Below are 17800 nucleotides of genomic sequence, written 5' to 3' on the forward strand. Positions count from 1 at the left end.
TCATACATCAATTGGGGGGTTTTCAACTTCCCTGAGGAGAAGGTTTTAGCGCACATTTCCCATCGACTTGGTGTTTTAAATGCTTCGTTGTAAGATGCATTTGAAAAGTTTCATTAGATTGCTGTGAATCAACCAAACCGACCTACTGCCTAGCACGATGGTAATCCAACTTCCATTAGGCGTTTATGGGCATTTCATTCGAAAGTACAATATTTGCATCGTCGAACTAGAACTGCACGATACGTTTCAGGAACGAAACGGTTCCTGGCGTCGATCGATTCTACTTCAGCGCTTATTTATCTTTCCCACAACCATTACCACCTCCGTAATTATTTGCGAACAAGCGAGAGTGGGAGACTCTCGGTCGAAGAAAAGCAGCGAAAAGTTTTCCAAAATTGCACACTAACCTTAGCCACCGCACGGATGCGCACTCTTTCATTGAAACGATCGGTGCACATCGTCTGCATTTACATTCGAAACACTCGGTCGAAAGACAGAACTCCTACACCTGTCGGTAGAGGTAGCTGAGACTCGCCCGGAAGCCAAACAAAACTTTAGTAATTCTATCATCTGTTAAACAAGTTGCCAACTTTCCGAGAGGGCGTTTCGTTTCCTTCAGCAACGGTGCTGGTGTGCCGTTGTCTTGCCTGAACTTGAATGAAACGACGCCCCCTGGCGATGGTTGCTTAAGATGTTTGGTGGTTTCGCGGATGCATCCGGAGGAGTTTGGCCAGGGGTTTTTATTAGGCATCCAGGAAAAACTCATCAAATCAGGCGCAGCAGGAGATAAGCATTCCCTAGCATCCTGTCAGCACTGCGGACATGCAACGAAATGAATGGTTTTGAAAGCTGCACCACGCCTCTTTCGCTATCGGCCACTTCGGTGTCCTCGTCTCAAATCCGACGACCATCAACCGGACGACCAGCGCTGTGGTTGTGGTGCACTAGCCTTGCTCCTTGCTACGGGTCGACCAGCTCCTTAGCTACGGAATACCGGTGATGGCACTCTGCTGAGCGCAGCGCAAACCGCAGCGAGGACAACAGAGGTGCCGAACGATGGCACCGGAAGCGGATGTTGAAACTTTTATTAGCCAGTCCCAAGCCAGCAACCCGTTTCCAGAGAGTCCATTCGGGTGTTGCGTTTCGGTGGAACTGCTTACTGGCCTGAGCCCGAGAGCCATGCATCACAAAGTCGAAGGAATCTCGACTGGCATCACGCTGACGGTAGCTCAAATAGTCCTGCTCGGTGCTCTTGGTGCTTGTATCATAAAGCTAAATGATTGCGTTTCCTTGCACCACCACTAGGAGGGCTTTCTTTTGGGGGTTTGGTTTGGAGCTCCCAGAGCATCGAAGGTGCCCGGTGGATTAGGCATCCGACTTGAGGCCGGCTTCGACGCCAAGTCGAACACTAACGCACGGATGCAACAGCCTGCCGAAGGGTATTATCCTGAGCTCAGCTTATTTGGAGTGTGGCTCGAAATGGGCAACACAAGCCGAGTGCCTAAGTCGAGCTGCCGGATTCGGTCGACGATTGGTGATTGCGAATCCTCTGGCAGAGAGTGAAACGATACATGAGCTAAATCGATGGTTTCCATTACAGTGCACTCTCGCATGATCGTCTGTGTGTCCATAAATAGGCATCTCGTAGGGATGCTCTGCAAATACTCCATATCGCATCGGGAAGGACCATGGCGTTGGAGTGTAGTGTTACACAATCACCATGCATTATAGCGGCTTTGTGTATTGTTAGATAGGGTAAGATGGCTTTCAGTGATGTATGAACAGTAAATGCTTGTACCGTGGGATTCATGTATTATGCGTCATGACTGCCTTTGCCAATTTCGAGCTTCAAATGTTCCGGAAGCACTCAAAATTGATGCAGGTTGAATGGATCACTTCGTTCCTTCTTGGGACGAGCTATTGTGGAACAAAGCCTTCATTCAAACGAAAAAAATCAATCTTCGAAACGACGAAGCAGTTTCCAAAATGCGATACGCTCCATTCGACCGCTCTCGAACCGATGTCCAAACTAGGCAAGCAGATCTCTTTTTTATTGTTTTATGACCGACCAGCTCACCTCATCGTCGATGCAGTTCGAGATCGCTGATGGATCAACCGGTTTTTAAAAGCGTCGAAGCTCGTCTGAGTGTGGGTTCTGCCGTCAACGGTTGTTGTCTGCTCGAAGCGCCCAAACTGCGAACACGTGTGGTGTTGTTGTGCATTCGTTTATTCATCCTTTTTTTGTTGTTTCTTCTTATTGCCCCAAACAATAATGAACAGAAAACTTTAATGTTGTATGTTTAACAAGCAAATTAATCAGCCTTTTTTTCTCTCTCTTTCGTTTTCTCTTTCTCCTCCACAGGGTCCCACTGGACCTCCGGGCAAAAATGGGCTGCCGGTAAGTGTGGGCCGTTGGTGCGGAATTTCGGGAAAAGGAAAATGCAGGCAAATTAATTTCACCCCATCCGTCCCATCAGACTCGCAAATCATAATTACCCGACCACTTTGGTGCACTTTATCACACACGAGCAATGGGCGATGCAGCCGATTCCATGATTTATCATTTTCGCACTCCAAACGACCGTACGTGCTTCGGCGCGGTTGTTCCGCGTGGGTTGCATGCTGAGCGAGCGCACGTGAGCTCGTAAAATGCGGCACTAAAAATGCGATGCAGCATGATCAATATTGCCAATAATTCAACAAATTTACTGCCACACGAATTCCCCATTCCAGCGGGGCCGAAAATCGGATCGAATGTTACGCGGAATCATTTTAAACGGTGCTCGATAGCGGCTAGTAGCTTAAGCACCACCGCTCGATACGCGCTTTTTATGCCGGAAAATTGGAAAATCTACAAAACGTTTCATTATCACGCATCTCAATTGATTTTATGCACTCTTTCGTTTCATTTTCATCAACACTGCACGCCATATCGCATGACACATCTATGCCGCCGCATCTATGCCTCATCTGAACCACAACAGGGCATCCGGGGACCGAAGGGAGATCGCGGACTAATGGTAAGGACATACGAGTATCTGTTTGTTTTGAAGGCACCAAAAACGCTTTGCTTTGAGCTTTGATTTTTTTGACTACATCGCCGAATTCTCATACAATCGCTTCCCGGAATGGGGTCGAACGATAGGGGATGAATGTACACTCTCTGTTTCCTTACACGCAAACACATTTTGAATCGAAAAACAACGCATCAATCGCATGATCTGCCTGCGTTACATACGATTGAATTCGAAATTCATCTCCACCCAGGTTGCCATCTCGCGCTCCAGGCAAACCAGAACAGACACGTGGCAGCAACAACGCACCGACCACGAGTGCCCTAAATATTCCGTGTTCCTAGTTCCGCGTTCCCACGACGCACTGTTTACGCCGGGCCGTCGGATGGTTTATTTATTGTTATGGTGAATGGTTTCAAAACAATCACTCCATCGCGATCGCGCTCGTGCGGATCGATCGATCGATCAGTGGCACGTTGGGCGGCCCGATTCGGCCCTTCGGGAGGCAACGCTTAAAACAACAAACCCTAATGCGAACCAGCACAAGGGTGGGCCACCCTTAGGGCGGTTGACGATCGCTGGGCAGAAATCCTGGGGCCAGAGTGGCCAGACACTGGCTATCCGAAAACCAACCCAACCAGCATGCCACGATTTGGCTCGAAGCGAAGCGAAATCAGGGCGGTGCATTGATCGCACCTTCTGATGGTGCAGCAGTAAACAAGAAATTATTGTTATCGCGTGCCCGCGTGGTACCGCAAGTGCGTGAAATGCGTTCCCAAAGGCCCACGGGAAGGGCCAACCGTGGGGATGGGGAGGCACTATTTATGGCCCCAAGTCGGCTCGATCGTTGGCGGACTCCCAATTGGCCCTTTGGTGCCGAGTTCGGTGTGTAGACTCCCCAGCAAAGCGATATTGTGGCGAAGATTACGAAACCGATGTCTCGCGGCAACACTACAACTACTGCAGCCATAAATCAGCTTTACCACCGATGGCGCCGTTCGATGGTGCTGGTGGTGGTGTGAGAAAAAAGTGTCCTTCAACGGGGCTGAACGACGAACAACGGACGCGTGTCCTGACCGGGCCTGGCCATTCCAATCAATCGCTCACCACGAAGTCAATCGAATCGGGCAATCAGTCTCAATTTCAATCACCCGCCTGGGGGTGGCTGACGTAGCGCCGGACACCCGAGTTTCGAGGTCCAAGGGCACCCGTGTATGTGTGGCGTGAAAAGCCACAGCTGCACTTGCGATGCCAAGCCTGCAGCATTTGCTGTACTCTCAAACGAACCCCAGGCAGAAGTGGGGCCGAGTTTTTACTACGAAAGGCTATTTGTCAGCGTGTGCGCCAGCCTCGGTCTCGTGAATCCCGGTAATTGAATCCTTCGTACAGGCAAGATTTATCTCGTCCTCGTACGGTACCAGCATCAAAGCGAAGCCTGGCAGTTTGATGCAAATTTCCGTCCCGAAACTAGCGCTCGGTGGATCTCGCCCTCGGCACGAGACACATTGTCGAACCTTCTCCCGCAGTGCGAACCCTTTCGATGGCGTTCGACCAGGGTAGGGAAATTACGCAGAAATGGTTTCCCAACGGCCATTTGTCTTGATTTGCTCCCTTCTTTCGTTGAGCGGGAACGATGCTGCGAGTGAGCCGCGGTTTGAGGGCTCTTGCGTTTGTAGTTTGTTTAAGTTTTATGCTCCAGTGTGACAGCCTTGAAATAGTGCTTTTTTAAGATTGTTATTTCGTGCACAATACTTTGAATAGCAAAAAAAGGACGGTTTCCTAATAGAACAGTTTTTGTCACGGTAGGTTCGCATTCCATTCTGCTCGTTCGCTTATTTGAGTACGCTTATGCTACTAGAATGAAATGAAACCACGCAAATCCAGCAGTTAAGGTAAGGTTCCGAAGGTTGATAAGGCATGGAAAACTCGAAATTAGCTTTAACGCTGCAGTTGAATGTATCCATAAGCGGTATTGATGGCGAAAGTTTTCCTCATAAACAAAACCAACGCAATATTGTCCCCAACGCTCGGAGGAAAATTGAGAAAAGCAGATTCAGATGATCGAAAAACGGTTTGAAAATTCAGACATACCTTTCTACGAGGACGAAAAAAAAAATGACCTTCGCCCTTTTCAAGCTGCATCATGCACCCGCACAAAGCAATGCGGTTTTCCATCTCTGTTTTCTTTTCATCCTGGTGATTTTCTCACTTGCGTTCGGCGTGACGTTCCGCCCCAGAACGTTCACCACTTTTTGAGCGCATGAATACTAATTTTCTGAACCATTCCCCCTGGACAGTGTTTTTCCAGTGAGGGAGGGAAATATGAGGGTCCTTTTTTGTTTTGTTTCATTTTCGCTTTACGCAAAAGGACGAAAAAAGGACGTTGTTTCTGCCCGCTTTTTTTACAAACCACTCGAAACAAAACCATCGCGTGCGCTACGGAGTGTGGGCGATGTGAAACGAAATTAATAAAGATAAGTGGAGATGGAAATTGGATAGCTACTTTTTTCTTTGCTTTCTCTTTGACGCTCTTCTTCAGCATGTATTCTCATTTCCTGCGGCGAAAAGTTTCCTTTTTTTATATTCCGGCAGGCCTAAAATTGTTCAATTATGTGTGACGCATAATTTGGTGGAAAAACAATCTTGCGCAAGGTGAACCGTTTGATTTAATGCTTAAAACGAATCCATAACGGGCAACTTTTGCGTCCCAGCTGCTACCGGTTGAATTCACGTTTTTTGCCATCTTGCCGGGTGAAAACTGTGCTGTACAAGAAGCCCGCTTGAGCAAATTTCGGCACGTACTTATCATACCCAAAAAAAAAACCGGGCGCTCTAGTCAGGTAAAGCATTTTAAAGCACCCTGCAAACACGAATCCACTCGTGCCATAGTGCATTTCGGTTAATGCGCTTTTCCATCACGCATTCAGTTCGCCTTGGGGGTATTTTTTCCCCCCATTTCTTTTCAATTAATCCCGCACGCAGACGACGACGTTTGGAGGTTCCTCTAAAGCTCTCTTCGTTGCGTTTGCACTCCCATTGGCCGCTTTAGAGACACACAGACCCCTTGTCGTGAAGCTGGCAGTCTGGCAGAAGTATGCTGAAAATTCTGATTTAATTTCTTTCAACCCAACTCCAGCCCCAGAGCATGAGAGGTTCGTGTCCGCACCCGACAGGGCGACATTGTTCTCCGTACGACACGAACGGCATTTGATCGGTATCAGCTTAATAGATTTTCCCTCCAGCCAGGACGTGGACGGAGCGAACATGGTTTCGAGTTTTCGAACCAGACATTCGACCGGCGCGAGCTCGGGACCAATGACGGTTGGATCCCGCTTCTAGTGGGTTTTATTTTCTTTTTGTTCCCAATCCCGCCCCAACACCGAATCCGTGTGTGAGCGTCCGTGCAGCTGCATCGCTGCCAGGCATACTAATGATCTTTCCCAATTCGGTGATTCGGTGCTCGTGTGCCGGTTGGTTGGTTGGTGAGGTGCCGATTTGTTTACGCTACTCGCCATGGGACACGCTGCGGTGGGACGCGCGCAAGTGAAACCGTTTTCCAAACAAAACGCGAGCTCTATAAATTAACTGACACCCCGCGCGGTGTTAATCTGTACGGCAAATCTTGACGGCGTCGCCCAGCCAGTGGAATGGTTTGTCATCTGGGCTTACCGAGGGGATTACGCTGGTGACAGGCTCGTTGGACGGGATTCCTCCGAGGAACTGGCAGTGGTTCTGGCGAGAAATGATTCATCTGGTTGAGCTACGCCGGGACGTACCGATCGTGCCGCTGTCGGGCATTTTCAGCCCACCTCCTCCGGAAAAACCCGGAAGACAGCCGCAATGTTGACAAGAATTGGATTCCTCCTTCTCGGTGAGGCGTACCTAAATTATCGCCTCCAATACGATCCGCTGACAGGCGCGTCGACAATGGAAGGGGATGTGTATGTTAATTCCCTCTACTTTTTCCCTCTACTTAGCACGGGGAAAACTGCCCACTTTTCGAAGTGCCACGTGGTCTCGGTGGGTGATAGATGATGATCCTGGTCCGACAGCGGCTTACCAGCGACGTGGTTCACAAGTTTTCCTCGGTCCGATAATTTATCATCGCCACCAAATGCCGAGCCGAGCGATCGATTGAGGCGCGGAAAAGCCGTAAAGATAACCGACCGGCCGGACCGGCAAAAGGCTCAAGACGTTTCCCGACTGATAAGACTGCGTGCGTCTTTTGCCGACTGGCCACTTGCTCGATGGCTCGTAAGTGCGCATCGACGAAAAAAGCAACGTAAAACAAAGGACTCCACCATTGCTCGATAAGTGAGCGAAGAATAGAACGAACGAGCGAGAGAGAGAGAGAGAAAGCGAGCGAAAAATAGTTCCGCTTAATCTCTAATTGCCAATTATGCGGCACTGAGGAAAGGACGGCTGCCTGCAAACAGGGAAAACGCTTCGATCGCGTCGGTTGGGGAAAGTTTTTCCTTCCCGAACCCCTGAACACAATGGCCGGAAGGAAACGGAGCTGTTTTCCGGCGGTGGGTTTTCCTGCGACAGTCACGATAGTCACGGCCAGTTGGACCGGGGTTCGAGAATTTATTAGAAACCGGCCAGCAGATAGAGCGGGGATTTTGTGGCTTGTGGATGTGTCTGGCCATTGCTGTTCCGTTTTCTTCTCCTTTTTTTCTGCTGGCCGACTGCTTCCTTTTTTACGTACCGATGCGAGCACGACAATGCACACGAACTGCATTAGCTAGGGTATCGCTTCACTCCGGCTGGCGCTTCTCGTCGTTCGTTCGGCCATTATCAACCGTACTCGGTGGTTTTTCCCGGTGCCGCGGGGTGACCGTCCGAGGCATCCGAGGAAAATGTACCCCGGTATGTCGTACAACCCTTCGCTCTCGTTTGTCTGTGGGTGACGATTGATGCGGAAGTGCGGCAGCTGGTTGTGGTGGCATCGGAGAAGCCAGCAAAGGGTCCTAAGTTTGCTCCTCGGAACGCTCCCGGTGCAACACGCGTTCCCACCCGGTGGAAAGTTGAACCAGGAATTATTAATACACGACACGACCGGGCAGACGCTGTGCGCTCAGACAAATCGCTTGCCGGCCTCGTCGGGAGGATGCGGTGTGCGGCACACATCAACTAAGCAAACGTTAGCAACTGGCGAGGATCTGTTTGCACGGGAAAATAGAAATGGAAACTCTCACTCTACGCGGAACTGCCGGATCCCTTGGGTGTGTCGTCAGCGGAATTATAGCTATCCCGGGGCTCAAGGAGACCGGCCAAACGGGTATGGGAAGTGGGTTTTAAAAACTTTCAAACACATAAACTAACAGTTTTTGTTTGGCGTCTCCGGTCCGAGCTCGGTGTCGTCCTTATCGAGAAGGGGTCGTTTTAATCAAATTACACGGTTCGCATCCATTGAGCAACATTGCGCAACGTGCACTCAGCTACCCGCTGGGGAGAGTGGGTTTAGATAAGTTTTTAGAACCGTTTTTACCGGTCTACGGGTGGAATATTTTTAATGGAGAGTTACTCGCAAATACCGCTGCCGATTACAGGTTGCTAGGCGAATTTGCTGGTAGTTTTGTGCTTTGAAGCAAACATACTTTGGCTGTGACTGCGTGCTTCATAATGTGCGCCTTCAATTGATGCAAATTTCCACCAGCGCATCCAAACGTACACTCTCTCTCTCTCGCTCGTTTATCGTTCCTGCACGTCATGGTGATGGTAGCAACTCAACCTTAACGGTGGCTTATTTTCCCTTAATAGTACCGCTCCGGTACGGCGACCAATTAGAAGTTTTGTTATGACGAACGGCACACTTTACTGACGCTCCAGCACGGGTCCTTACGATCGTTGAGCCAGTGGGCACCTTTTTTTTCACTCCTACTAGAGCCTCTCACTCGAGGAGGCACACTCGAGCTGAATGGATCCTTTTAGCGGGATACATTTGCCAGTTTTTTCTCCGCTCCTGCTCGTGGACGTGAAAAGGATCAAGTCACTCCACATGCGCTCGACTCGGAAAGCCGACATCCTTCACGGCGTGTGGTACTATTTCACCCGCTTCACGTGCTACTTGACCCGCTCGTGAGACCTCGAAAGCCTCACCAGGCATGGCAGGCGACCCAGTACGGCTCCTTCAAGCTCTCTCGGAAGCTGCTCGAAGGCAAATAGGCACACACTCGGAGGCATGAAAAGTCAGATCGAATGAACGTTTCCCAGCACCTCACGCCCATTTTCCACACTGGCAGCAGCCAGCGATGGGGTGCTTAGCACTCACGGAAGCCGACGTCGGGAAGGATCACTTGTGACGGGCCGCCATCCGGAAGTGTTTTTCACTATTTCCCGAGCAAGAGCCGGTGAACGCTAGCAGCAGAAGCCGTCACAAACAACCAAACCTTCAGGATGCCACGAACCGGAAGATGAACACCGACCCCTGGTGGCTTCGGGTGTAATCCTTTCCGAAAACGCCAGCCCTGGAAACGTAACGCGATGAGCCTGGGAGCATTGCACGATGGCACGTACCGTAACATAAGCGTGTGCTAGCGACATTGTACTTAATTGCTGATAAATTATTCCCACCCACCGGTCGCGTTAGGGTTCGGCATGTGCAACAATTTAATTTCAACAATGCAAACAAGTGCCCGGTAAGGGCGCATTTACATGCGTGTATCCCTCATCCCGTTGGGGGCAAAAAAGGACGACCACCTAAACGAGCAAGTGTACACCTACCCAGGCCGAGAAGCGTTTACTTTCCGCACACAAAGTACACACATTCAGCGTGCCACAAACGATGCCTCCTGGGGAGGTTTGTGCGTTCATTTTTTTTTCGTTTTACCTTCTCCAACTCCTGGAACAAAGCGTGAGCTAGGGGGCACGAGAAAGAGAGAGAGAGCTAGCGAGAAAGGACGAGAAAAAAATAGCATAGAACACGCCCCAGGACTCGCTCGACACACGGACAAACGGCACGGGTGAAATGTGCGAAATATGTACACGACCGTTTGTCTGCATTAAATGTGGAGTTGTTCCACGCGCCTCGGGTGTTGAGTTTTAATTTCAGCACTAAACACAAACGCCCCGTGTTGCTAGCCGCCAGCAGGCCAGAAACCGGCTGATGCGAGCGTACATAAACCCATGGATTAGGGCCGGGAAACCGTGCAGACAGACATGCGACCCCGATCGTGAGGCGCTCGAGGACACTGGCACCAGCTGAAATGCCATCGCGCATGCCGGAGCCGGAGAAATTCACCGGAAGGTGGGCAGAATTAGCACGGAACCGGTATGCTGGCGATGTTTGGCATCGCGTGTACAAAACAACGGATAAGCCGCCCTTACCTGTGGGTACCGCCGAAGCCGTCGTCCTGACGGCGAATTTACGCTTTTCCGGAACAACGCCAGCACAATGGCGCGAGCAGTCAAAAGTCTTGCAGATGGTTGGAGCGAGAGAGAGAGAGAGAGAGAGAGAGAGAGAGAGAGAGAGAGTCGTCCAGTACATCGCATCGTAATTACCCGGCTGGTGTTAAACTATATGCTATGGCGTTGAAGTGGAGTTTCCGAAAATGCAAAACTCACCCTCTTGCAGGAGGTCAAATGCATGCGGCACGGGGTTCAGCAGCTTCTAGAGGTCGGGAAAAGTTTGCACTGTAGACGGCAAGGTGGGTCGGTTTTCCAGCGTGTTTCGCGGAACCGACGGCAAGCAGCTGGTTGAATGGTGGGCAGGATTATTTTGGGGCAGTAGCCTGGGTTGCAACCTGGGCGAAACACTCGAAACCAAGTGGCGTGCTCGACCATCCAGGGTCGGTTGAATGCTGAATACCTGTCGGAGCCGTCCCATAGCCCGATGCCGCTGTAGTTGGAGGAAAAGCGCTATCAAAGGGAAAACTTTTCAATAAGCTATTAACTCGCAGGATACTTCGGCGTGCTAGTTTATCTGTGTCAGCAGAAGGCTATCATCGTCACGAGCAGCTGCAGCAGCAGTGGCAACACTGGCAGCATCATCAATAGCTATTATGCGCTGATGAAAGCTAAAAGTGGAAAGAATCCACCATGGCTGCCGGCCAGAGGGGCTATGCGGCCCGGAGACCAAACGGAAGCCAACAAAAAGCCACTTCCCAAAATAGAGGAGGACAAAAAATAACCAACATCCTGCCGAAATGCAAAGAATCTCGCACGGGTACGACGGCGAGCAGAAGCGTGGTTCAATTTTTAATCCTTCCTGCATGCTTTGCTCCGGCAGCAGCGCCGGAAAGTTGTAATTTATTTTGGTGCAGATTTTATTTCACCGATAAGACGCGAGATGGGTTCCCGCTTTCGAACGAAGCCCGAAAAGGCACGATCAAAATGAAAAGGCATCTTTACATGGAGAGGGTTTTTTTTTGGGAAAGCAAACAGCTCGGGACCCTGACCGACCAGGTGTTGGGAAAGACTGAGCGTGTAATTTCGGAGTAGATTATTAGAAGGCTAAATGTGAGCTTAGCATCCTTCGGTTCGTCGTAGCATATATTCCACGAACTATTCAATGTTTGTTATCGTTCACGCATGGAGAAATGTTCTCGTGGATTTTGTCGAGTTTGCCTGAGAAGAGGTTGATGAATTCTCTCGACAGAAGCATCTCCCCGAACGATGCATGACACCGGAGTGATCTGTCCCAGGTAGCAGCCAGTGGAAGAAAATATGCAACGAATCGAAGTTCATCGCAAACTTCCCGACTTCATCAACAACAAACGCAGCACAAAACGGGGGGGAGGCCAAATTGAATTAAATTAATTCAAATGAGATGGAGATATTCGAATAACATTTATCCTCACTGGTGGCAGAAGGAAGTAAGTCAAAAAAAAAAAGAAAGACCCGGCATCCTGCCAACTTTTCCCATACCAAAACCCATCCAAAGGTCCCGGAGGCACCCTTTTGCGATCATCGGTAAAGGTAACTTCACCGATAAACTTTATCCGAGCCACCGAGAAGCGTCGGTTAAATTAAACTCCATCGAACTGAAGCCGTTCCTGGTGGAAGCCACCCCAGCAGAGCTACCATCAAAGTCTTCCCGACTCGCCCCATTTTTCGCCAGCCCCATTTGCTTCCGCCAATGTGAACCTTTGGGACGAGCCGAGCGTCCCCGGTTTCTTGCCCTGTTTTTATTTACCTCCCTCGTACCACGCACCAACCGAGGCCTCTGGAGGCTAGACTGGCTTTAAACCACGCCGAAGTTTGCGGTCGCTTCCATCGATCTCTCGGCAGCTCCGAGCTCAGGACCCATTTCCCAGCGATGATCACTCCCGGTTGGCAAAGTCCCGGGTTCAACGGGTGAGCCGAGTGAGCAAACACATCGGGCTGGTACATTTCAACACATGTTAATTCATTTATCGCAACTCGGAACTCGGTAGGGTAAATAAGTTTCCTTTCGCAGGGTGTACTTTCCAGCCTCCGAGCACTCTGGCAGAAAGCAACTCCCACCTCTCTCTCACACACACACGATGGTGGGGAAAGCCACCGAATGTCAGCTTAGGACTGGGTGAAAACCTGGCATCGCTCAATCAACCCGACACTGTTTGTTCTGGCGCACAGGTTCCGATTGAGGAGGAATGAAAGAGCCCTCTGGGGACACGCGAAAAACCCCAGCACTGGGATTCACTACCGTGAACTGGCGTGGGGAACTGCCAAATATTGCTGATATATTTACACACAGCGCCCGGTGGCTGTAACGCGCTCGTCAAAGCGCCCATTTCCAATAGGAAGGACACGTGAAAAACGACCTCCAAATCGCAACGCAGCACCCGAATGTTTATCGCAAAATCGATGCTGCCACCGACGATGCTCGGAGCCGTGATGCGAATGGTTTCGCATAAAAATTGATCACTCCACTCGCGAGCTCGCAGGAAGTCGTAAAAAAACGTGAGCCGCACGTTTTCGCAGTTTTAGAAGCCGCCTTCTGGCGGGAAAATGCGCACAGGTGCCTCGAACTACCCGGGCTTTCCATGGGAAAACGTGAGCTATAAACTCCTGGTAGCTTCCACCCCCGGTTGGGTGCTGGAAACGACATCGGAATTTACATTTTATGATTATCATTATTATAATTCCGACACCACCCACCCATTCGGAAAATGCCGGAAAGCCAATGAATGAAGCGTCAATTTGCACCTCATGATGTTCCGGGGACGAGTTCCATTGCACGGATTGTGGCGCGCTGTCAGAAGTCCAGCTAGTGCTTCCGGTCCGGTTCGATACGATCTCTTGCAAACCACTCGCAGGGAGCCTGATCCTACCGACCGGAAACCGGACATCGGAAGAAGCTCTGATGTTGTCTTCTCCGTAAGCAAACTCGATACTGAACGGTTCGTTTGCCGATAAGACGAAACGAAACGATTCCTGTACCAATCGCAACACAAGGTCCATCTGGGTAGTGGACCCGCATCATCCTTCACGAGGGGAGGGTAAGGGGAGAGAAGAGAAGAGGGAGTGGAGCCACACGCTCCCATACCACAGCACCCATACCCTATCGGCATGCATGATCTCGTTTGCGTTATTTATTACTGAGGAAGTTTATCTTTTCTCGAGATAAGCCAGCCACGGGGTGGGCTCGTTGTCCTTAACGGGAAGATGACTCCTCCGACTAATCGAATTGTTCTTGCTTCTCTTTACTCCCCCCTCATGCACCCCACCATCGACCACCACCACACCGACGACAACCCCGACTCGGACTGGCTGGCTTCTGCAAACATGGACATCCACCTTCAGGGCCCGATCGGATTGGACGGTCCGAAAGGCGAACCGGTAAGTATCGTGTGTGGGTGTGGGAAAGAAAGTGAGGCGGAGAGAAGGAGCACGTTGCTGCCCCCTCCTGCCTCACGCACCGCACGCTGCATCGCCACCCACCGCAAAGGAACACCCACCGCAAACTCATTTGTTTGCATTTCGTTATTTTTCCGCTCAATTTATGCTCCCTCTAATCCTTGTCCCCGGGAGCGATGCAGCGCAGGGAAACAACGTACTCCACACGGACACGCGACACACTTACACACACACGTACATACGTGATCACACGGAACAGGACGATTCAATTAAAATGTTGGTTTTCCTTTCTTTTCTTTCCAACACCATGCGGCTGTCTACGCGGACGTGTCCCGGATCTGACCGTAAACTGAAACCGAAACGGGGGACGAAAAAAAAACACACACACACCACCCAGGGCCGACCCGGAGACAAGGGCTCGAAGGGCGAAGTCGGCGCACCCCCGGTAGACGTGTTCCAGACGGTGAAGGTAATTTATCTAAGCACCAATTGCCCCGTGCCCAGAGGGCTCACACCGGGGAAATGATGCCGGATCGGCTCCAGGCGCGCGGTTTTCCGGACCCTCGAAGGGTTCCTTCCTTCAATCCGACGAATCCTCACTTCCACCCACCCCGAAAGATGGTGGTGTCCCGCCTCACAGCGAGCATCCATCACCCGAGATGTTACTGATAATAATTTGATTTAAATTTTCGCTTCCCGGCCCTCTATTCACCGTCGGAGTCGAACCGACAACCGGGCCGAGCTGACACACCGTGGCCGTAACGCAACCACCGTTCGTAATGGAACGTAACGAGCCCCGAGTACGGCCGGCTGGAATGGCCGGCTGGAATGGTCGGCTGGAATGCAGCCCTCCTTGGGCTTGGGTTGGGGTTAATTTGAGAAATGTCTCCAGCTCCGTCGACTGGTCCACGATGTCACGACTCGTGTCTTGGACGATGCAATCGGGCTGCATCGCTTTGGTGCATGTGCATTCCGACCGAGCAAGACCCTGCCAGCGTTGGGAAGGGGTTGGCATTTTCCGGGCCCATGGAAGACCGTGATTGATACACCCACAGGGTACAATGGGCGCGCTCATTGTGGTGAATGGTACGGCACGCTTGGGCACCCTTGCGGATGACTTTGGATGTAATTATGATTAATTAATCGGCCAAACTTCTAACCACTTCAAAGGGGGCTTCCTGCACATCCCGTTCTCTCCGTGATTGCTTCAAACTCTGGCCTGCTAGTGACAAAGGCCACAAAGGGCCGACCCGAAAGGGCACACCGTGCACGTCCTCGGTCTAATCGATTGGCCGTGTTCGCTTTTTATTGGCCCCCACCTTTTTTGCGGTCAATCACGGGACGAGTTGAAAACAATGGTAGATCAAATGAAACAGATAAAACGATTCGAACGAGCTTTTGAACAAGGGAATGGGGACACGCTAATTCCGAAAGGGTGGAAAATGGTGACTCGGTGAGCCCACTTATCGAAATGGAACAAACCACCCACCAGCCCAAGCGCGCCATCTTAAGTGGAAATCCGTGCTCGGTGCTCCTTAGCAGCTAGAGAGAGAGAGAGAGAGAGCTCGCGCAACACCGAATCAATTTATTAATTAAGTCCTGAGCAAATGTTCGCTTTGCACGCGACTCATCGAGCGCATCCTTCCGGGCGCGCTGTCGTGCCTTAAGCAACCCCCAAAGGCGAGGGTGGATTCCAGCCAACCCTCAGGGCTGGAGGGAAAACTGTAATTTAATTTTTCAACCAGCCAGCCCTTAGGAGAAAACCCCCCCAATCCCATTGGAAATTTGTGGAGCAAGCATCTGCCATTGACCGTTCTTTCGCTCACGCCGGTTGGTCTTCACCGACGAACAGGTCAAATAAATTGACTCAAGGGTTACAAATCGGACGGCAGAAGTCAATGGTCGGCAAATGGCCGGCAAAAGAAGCAAATTAGATTTCATATCCAGCGTCTCGTGCGGACCCCCGGTTCGAGGTGGTTTCGAGTCCCAACATTCGGGCCAACATTGGGCACCGAGCACATGCGGTCCGGGTTATGCTCCTATGCTCCAGCACTCCAATGCTTCAATGCTCGCCGTGCGCTGCTATGCTACGTTCGTGATTAGTTTGATAACAAGCGCGCAGGAACAAACGCGCGCGTCCACCGGCCATGTTGCTGGGACCGGTACATGTGTTCTTTCTGCTCCCCAGGGGGGCACAAACGAGCATGTGTATGTGTGCGCGTAAATGCATTCGTACCACGCGAGCACCAGTCGTGTGGGTATTCGTTTATGTAAAATTAAACGGAAAATTGCTTCCTTCCTTCCTCGGGCCGGGTTCCCACGGCTGTCGTGTTGCCTCACGCTAGCTAATTTTCTCTTGTTCTCTTCATGCTCTCTCTCTCTCACTCTCTCTCACACACTCTCTCTCTCTCTTTCCCACATTAAAACGGCTCTTGCCTGGCCATTGCGCGTTGATAACGCATCTATTTTCGTTCCGTTTCCCTCCCAACGGTCGAATAACCTGCCGACAAATCTAATAATCCTTTCCTACTGCGCCCATGCTAACGTGGTTGACTCCTGCTGCCGCCGTCGCTGTTGCCGCTGTCGCCGCCACCACCGCCTACATCACCGATGGCCGCGAAAATTCCCACCCCAAAATCGCCCCAGGGATTAAAGCGCTCCGTAACGACGCTACGCGGTGGCTCGTTAGGCTACGCGGAAATCGTGGCCGTGAAGGTATACAGCTTTGGTTGTTTCGTTGTTTGGGTTGTTTGGTTGTCCCTTTTCACTCACCCCTGGTGTACCACCCACCGATCACCCCCCCCCCCCCCCCCATCCACCGTAGACACTCCCGGCACATCCGCTAATCCTTTTTCGCTAGCGCGCTCGTAGTTTTTCGCACCATACTCGCTTTTGCCACAGTCGTTGCTTTAGTGTTTAGGCTCTTTGGGTGCAAGTGTATGTGTGGTTTTTGTTCGTGTGTAGTTGCATGCTGAATTCTTACGGATTTCCGAAGGGACGCGCGTGTTCGCACCGTTGATCGAATCCGATCATCATTTCGATTGGGAGGCTCTCCGAGACGTGGATTAACGCCGAACAAGCACCCATTCCGGGAGTCACCGAGTGGCCGGTAGTGAAGCCGCTGGTGAAGCTTAACGGCTCGTTTTCCTGTGGCTTTCGCTTCGCCAGGTCCAGTTTTTGCTTCCATCCACACCATCCGAAATGGCGTAGCGTCGCGGGGACTATCTAGCCGGGACTATCTAGCTGGCCGCCCCGTTCGCTATGTGCTATTATTAAAAAGTTTTGCCTCCCGTTCGACCGGAAAGCCAGCGCGCGCAAGTGGTGCAGTCAACAATGTTACAGTGCTGCGGTCCGAGACCATGCCCCGTTCGGGAGCCAGCGCCTGAACAGAGCTGCGAGCACAGAGAGCTCTTAAAATGTATTACATTTAAATGCGCCCAGCCGACGGGCGGCTGGCGATATTAATATAAATTTTCCACCAACAAACAGCCCACCACATCCCCGCCGGATGGTGGTTCACTATGCGGCGCGGAGTCGACCTAACCACATTAAAGAGTGGATAAAGTACGGATTTAATATTAACCAGCGGTCCGAGCGCTTCATCTTCCGCTTACGCTCGTTAGACAGCGGGCTTTAGCCGGGCGACTCGTAACTTCCACTCAAGGTGCAGGCTGGTTTTTCTCTTCTCGTTCTCCATCACGATCACAAGCTCGTGCCAAGTTGGTTGGAACGTGCCGCCCGGAAGCAGCTGCATGGCAAGTAGTGACCGGTGAAATGAAAATCATTCTTCGCACAAAGGGGCAGTGAATCGATAAATTTTGATGCTGGGCAAAAAAAAACACACACACCCCAGCACGAGACGATGGCTTTGGCATCTTTTTCCTTGGAACGAGAGTAGGCGACGTGTGTTCGGTTGACTTGTCCGGTAGCGTGGAGGTCCTGGTATGTCCTGGCGGTCATGAGTTCCTGGCGTCGATAAAGCACAGCCGCCACCGGTTGAAGGC

General features: G+C 51.1%; 1 protein-coding gene across 1 annotated transcript in view; it reads left to right on the plus strand.

Moving 5' to 3' along the window:
• The window catches only part of LOC128731459 (collagen alpha chain CG42342-like), a 68951-nt gene that overhangs the window by 31597 nt on the left and 19554 nt on the right, over positions 1-17800 (plus strand). The window contains exons 3-7 of the mRNA XM_053824587.1: positions 2363-2398; positions 2985-3020; positions 13743-13778; positions 14194-14265; positions 16443-16511. Of these exons, the coding sequence (XP_053680562.1) occupies positions 2363-2398; positions 2985-3020; positions 13743-13778; positions 14194-14265; positions 16443-16511 (249 nt within the window). The remainder of the gene's footprint in view (positions 1-2362; positions 2399-2984; positions 3021-13742; positions 13779-14193; positions 14266-16442; positions 16512-17800) is intronic.

Source organism: Anopheles nili, chromosome 2, assembly GCF_943737925.1.
Source record: "Anopheles nili chromosome 2, idAnoNiliSN_F5_01, whole genome shotgun sequence".
NCBI lineage: Eukaryota > Metazoa > Arthropoda > Insecta > Diptera > Culicidae > Anopheles > Anopheles nili.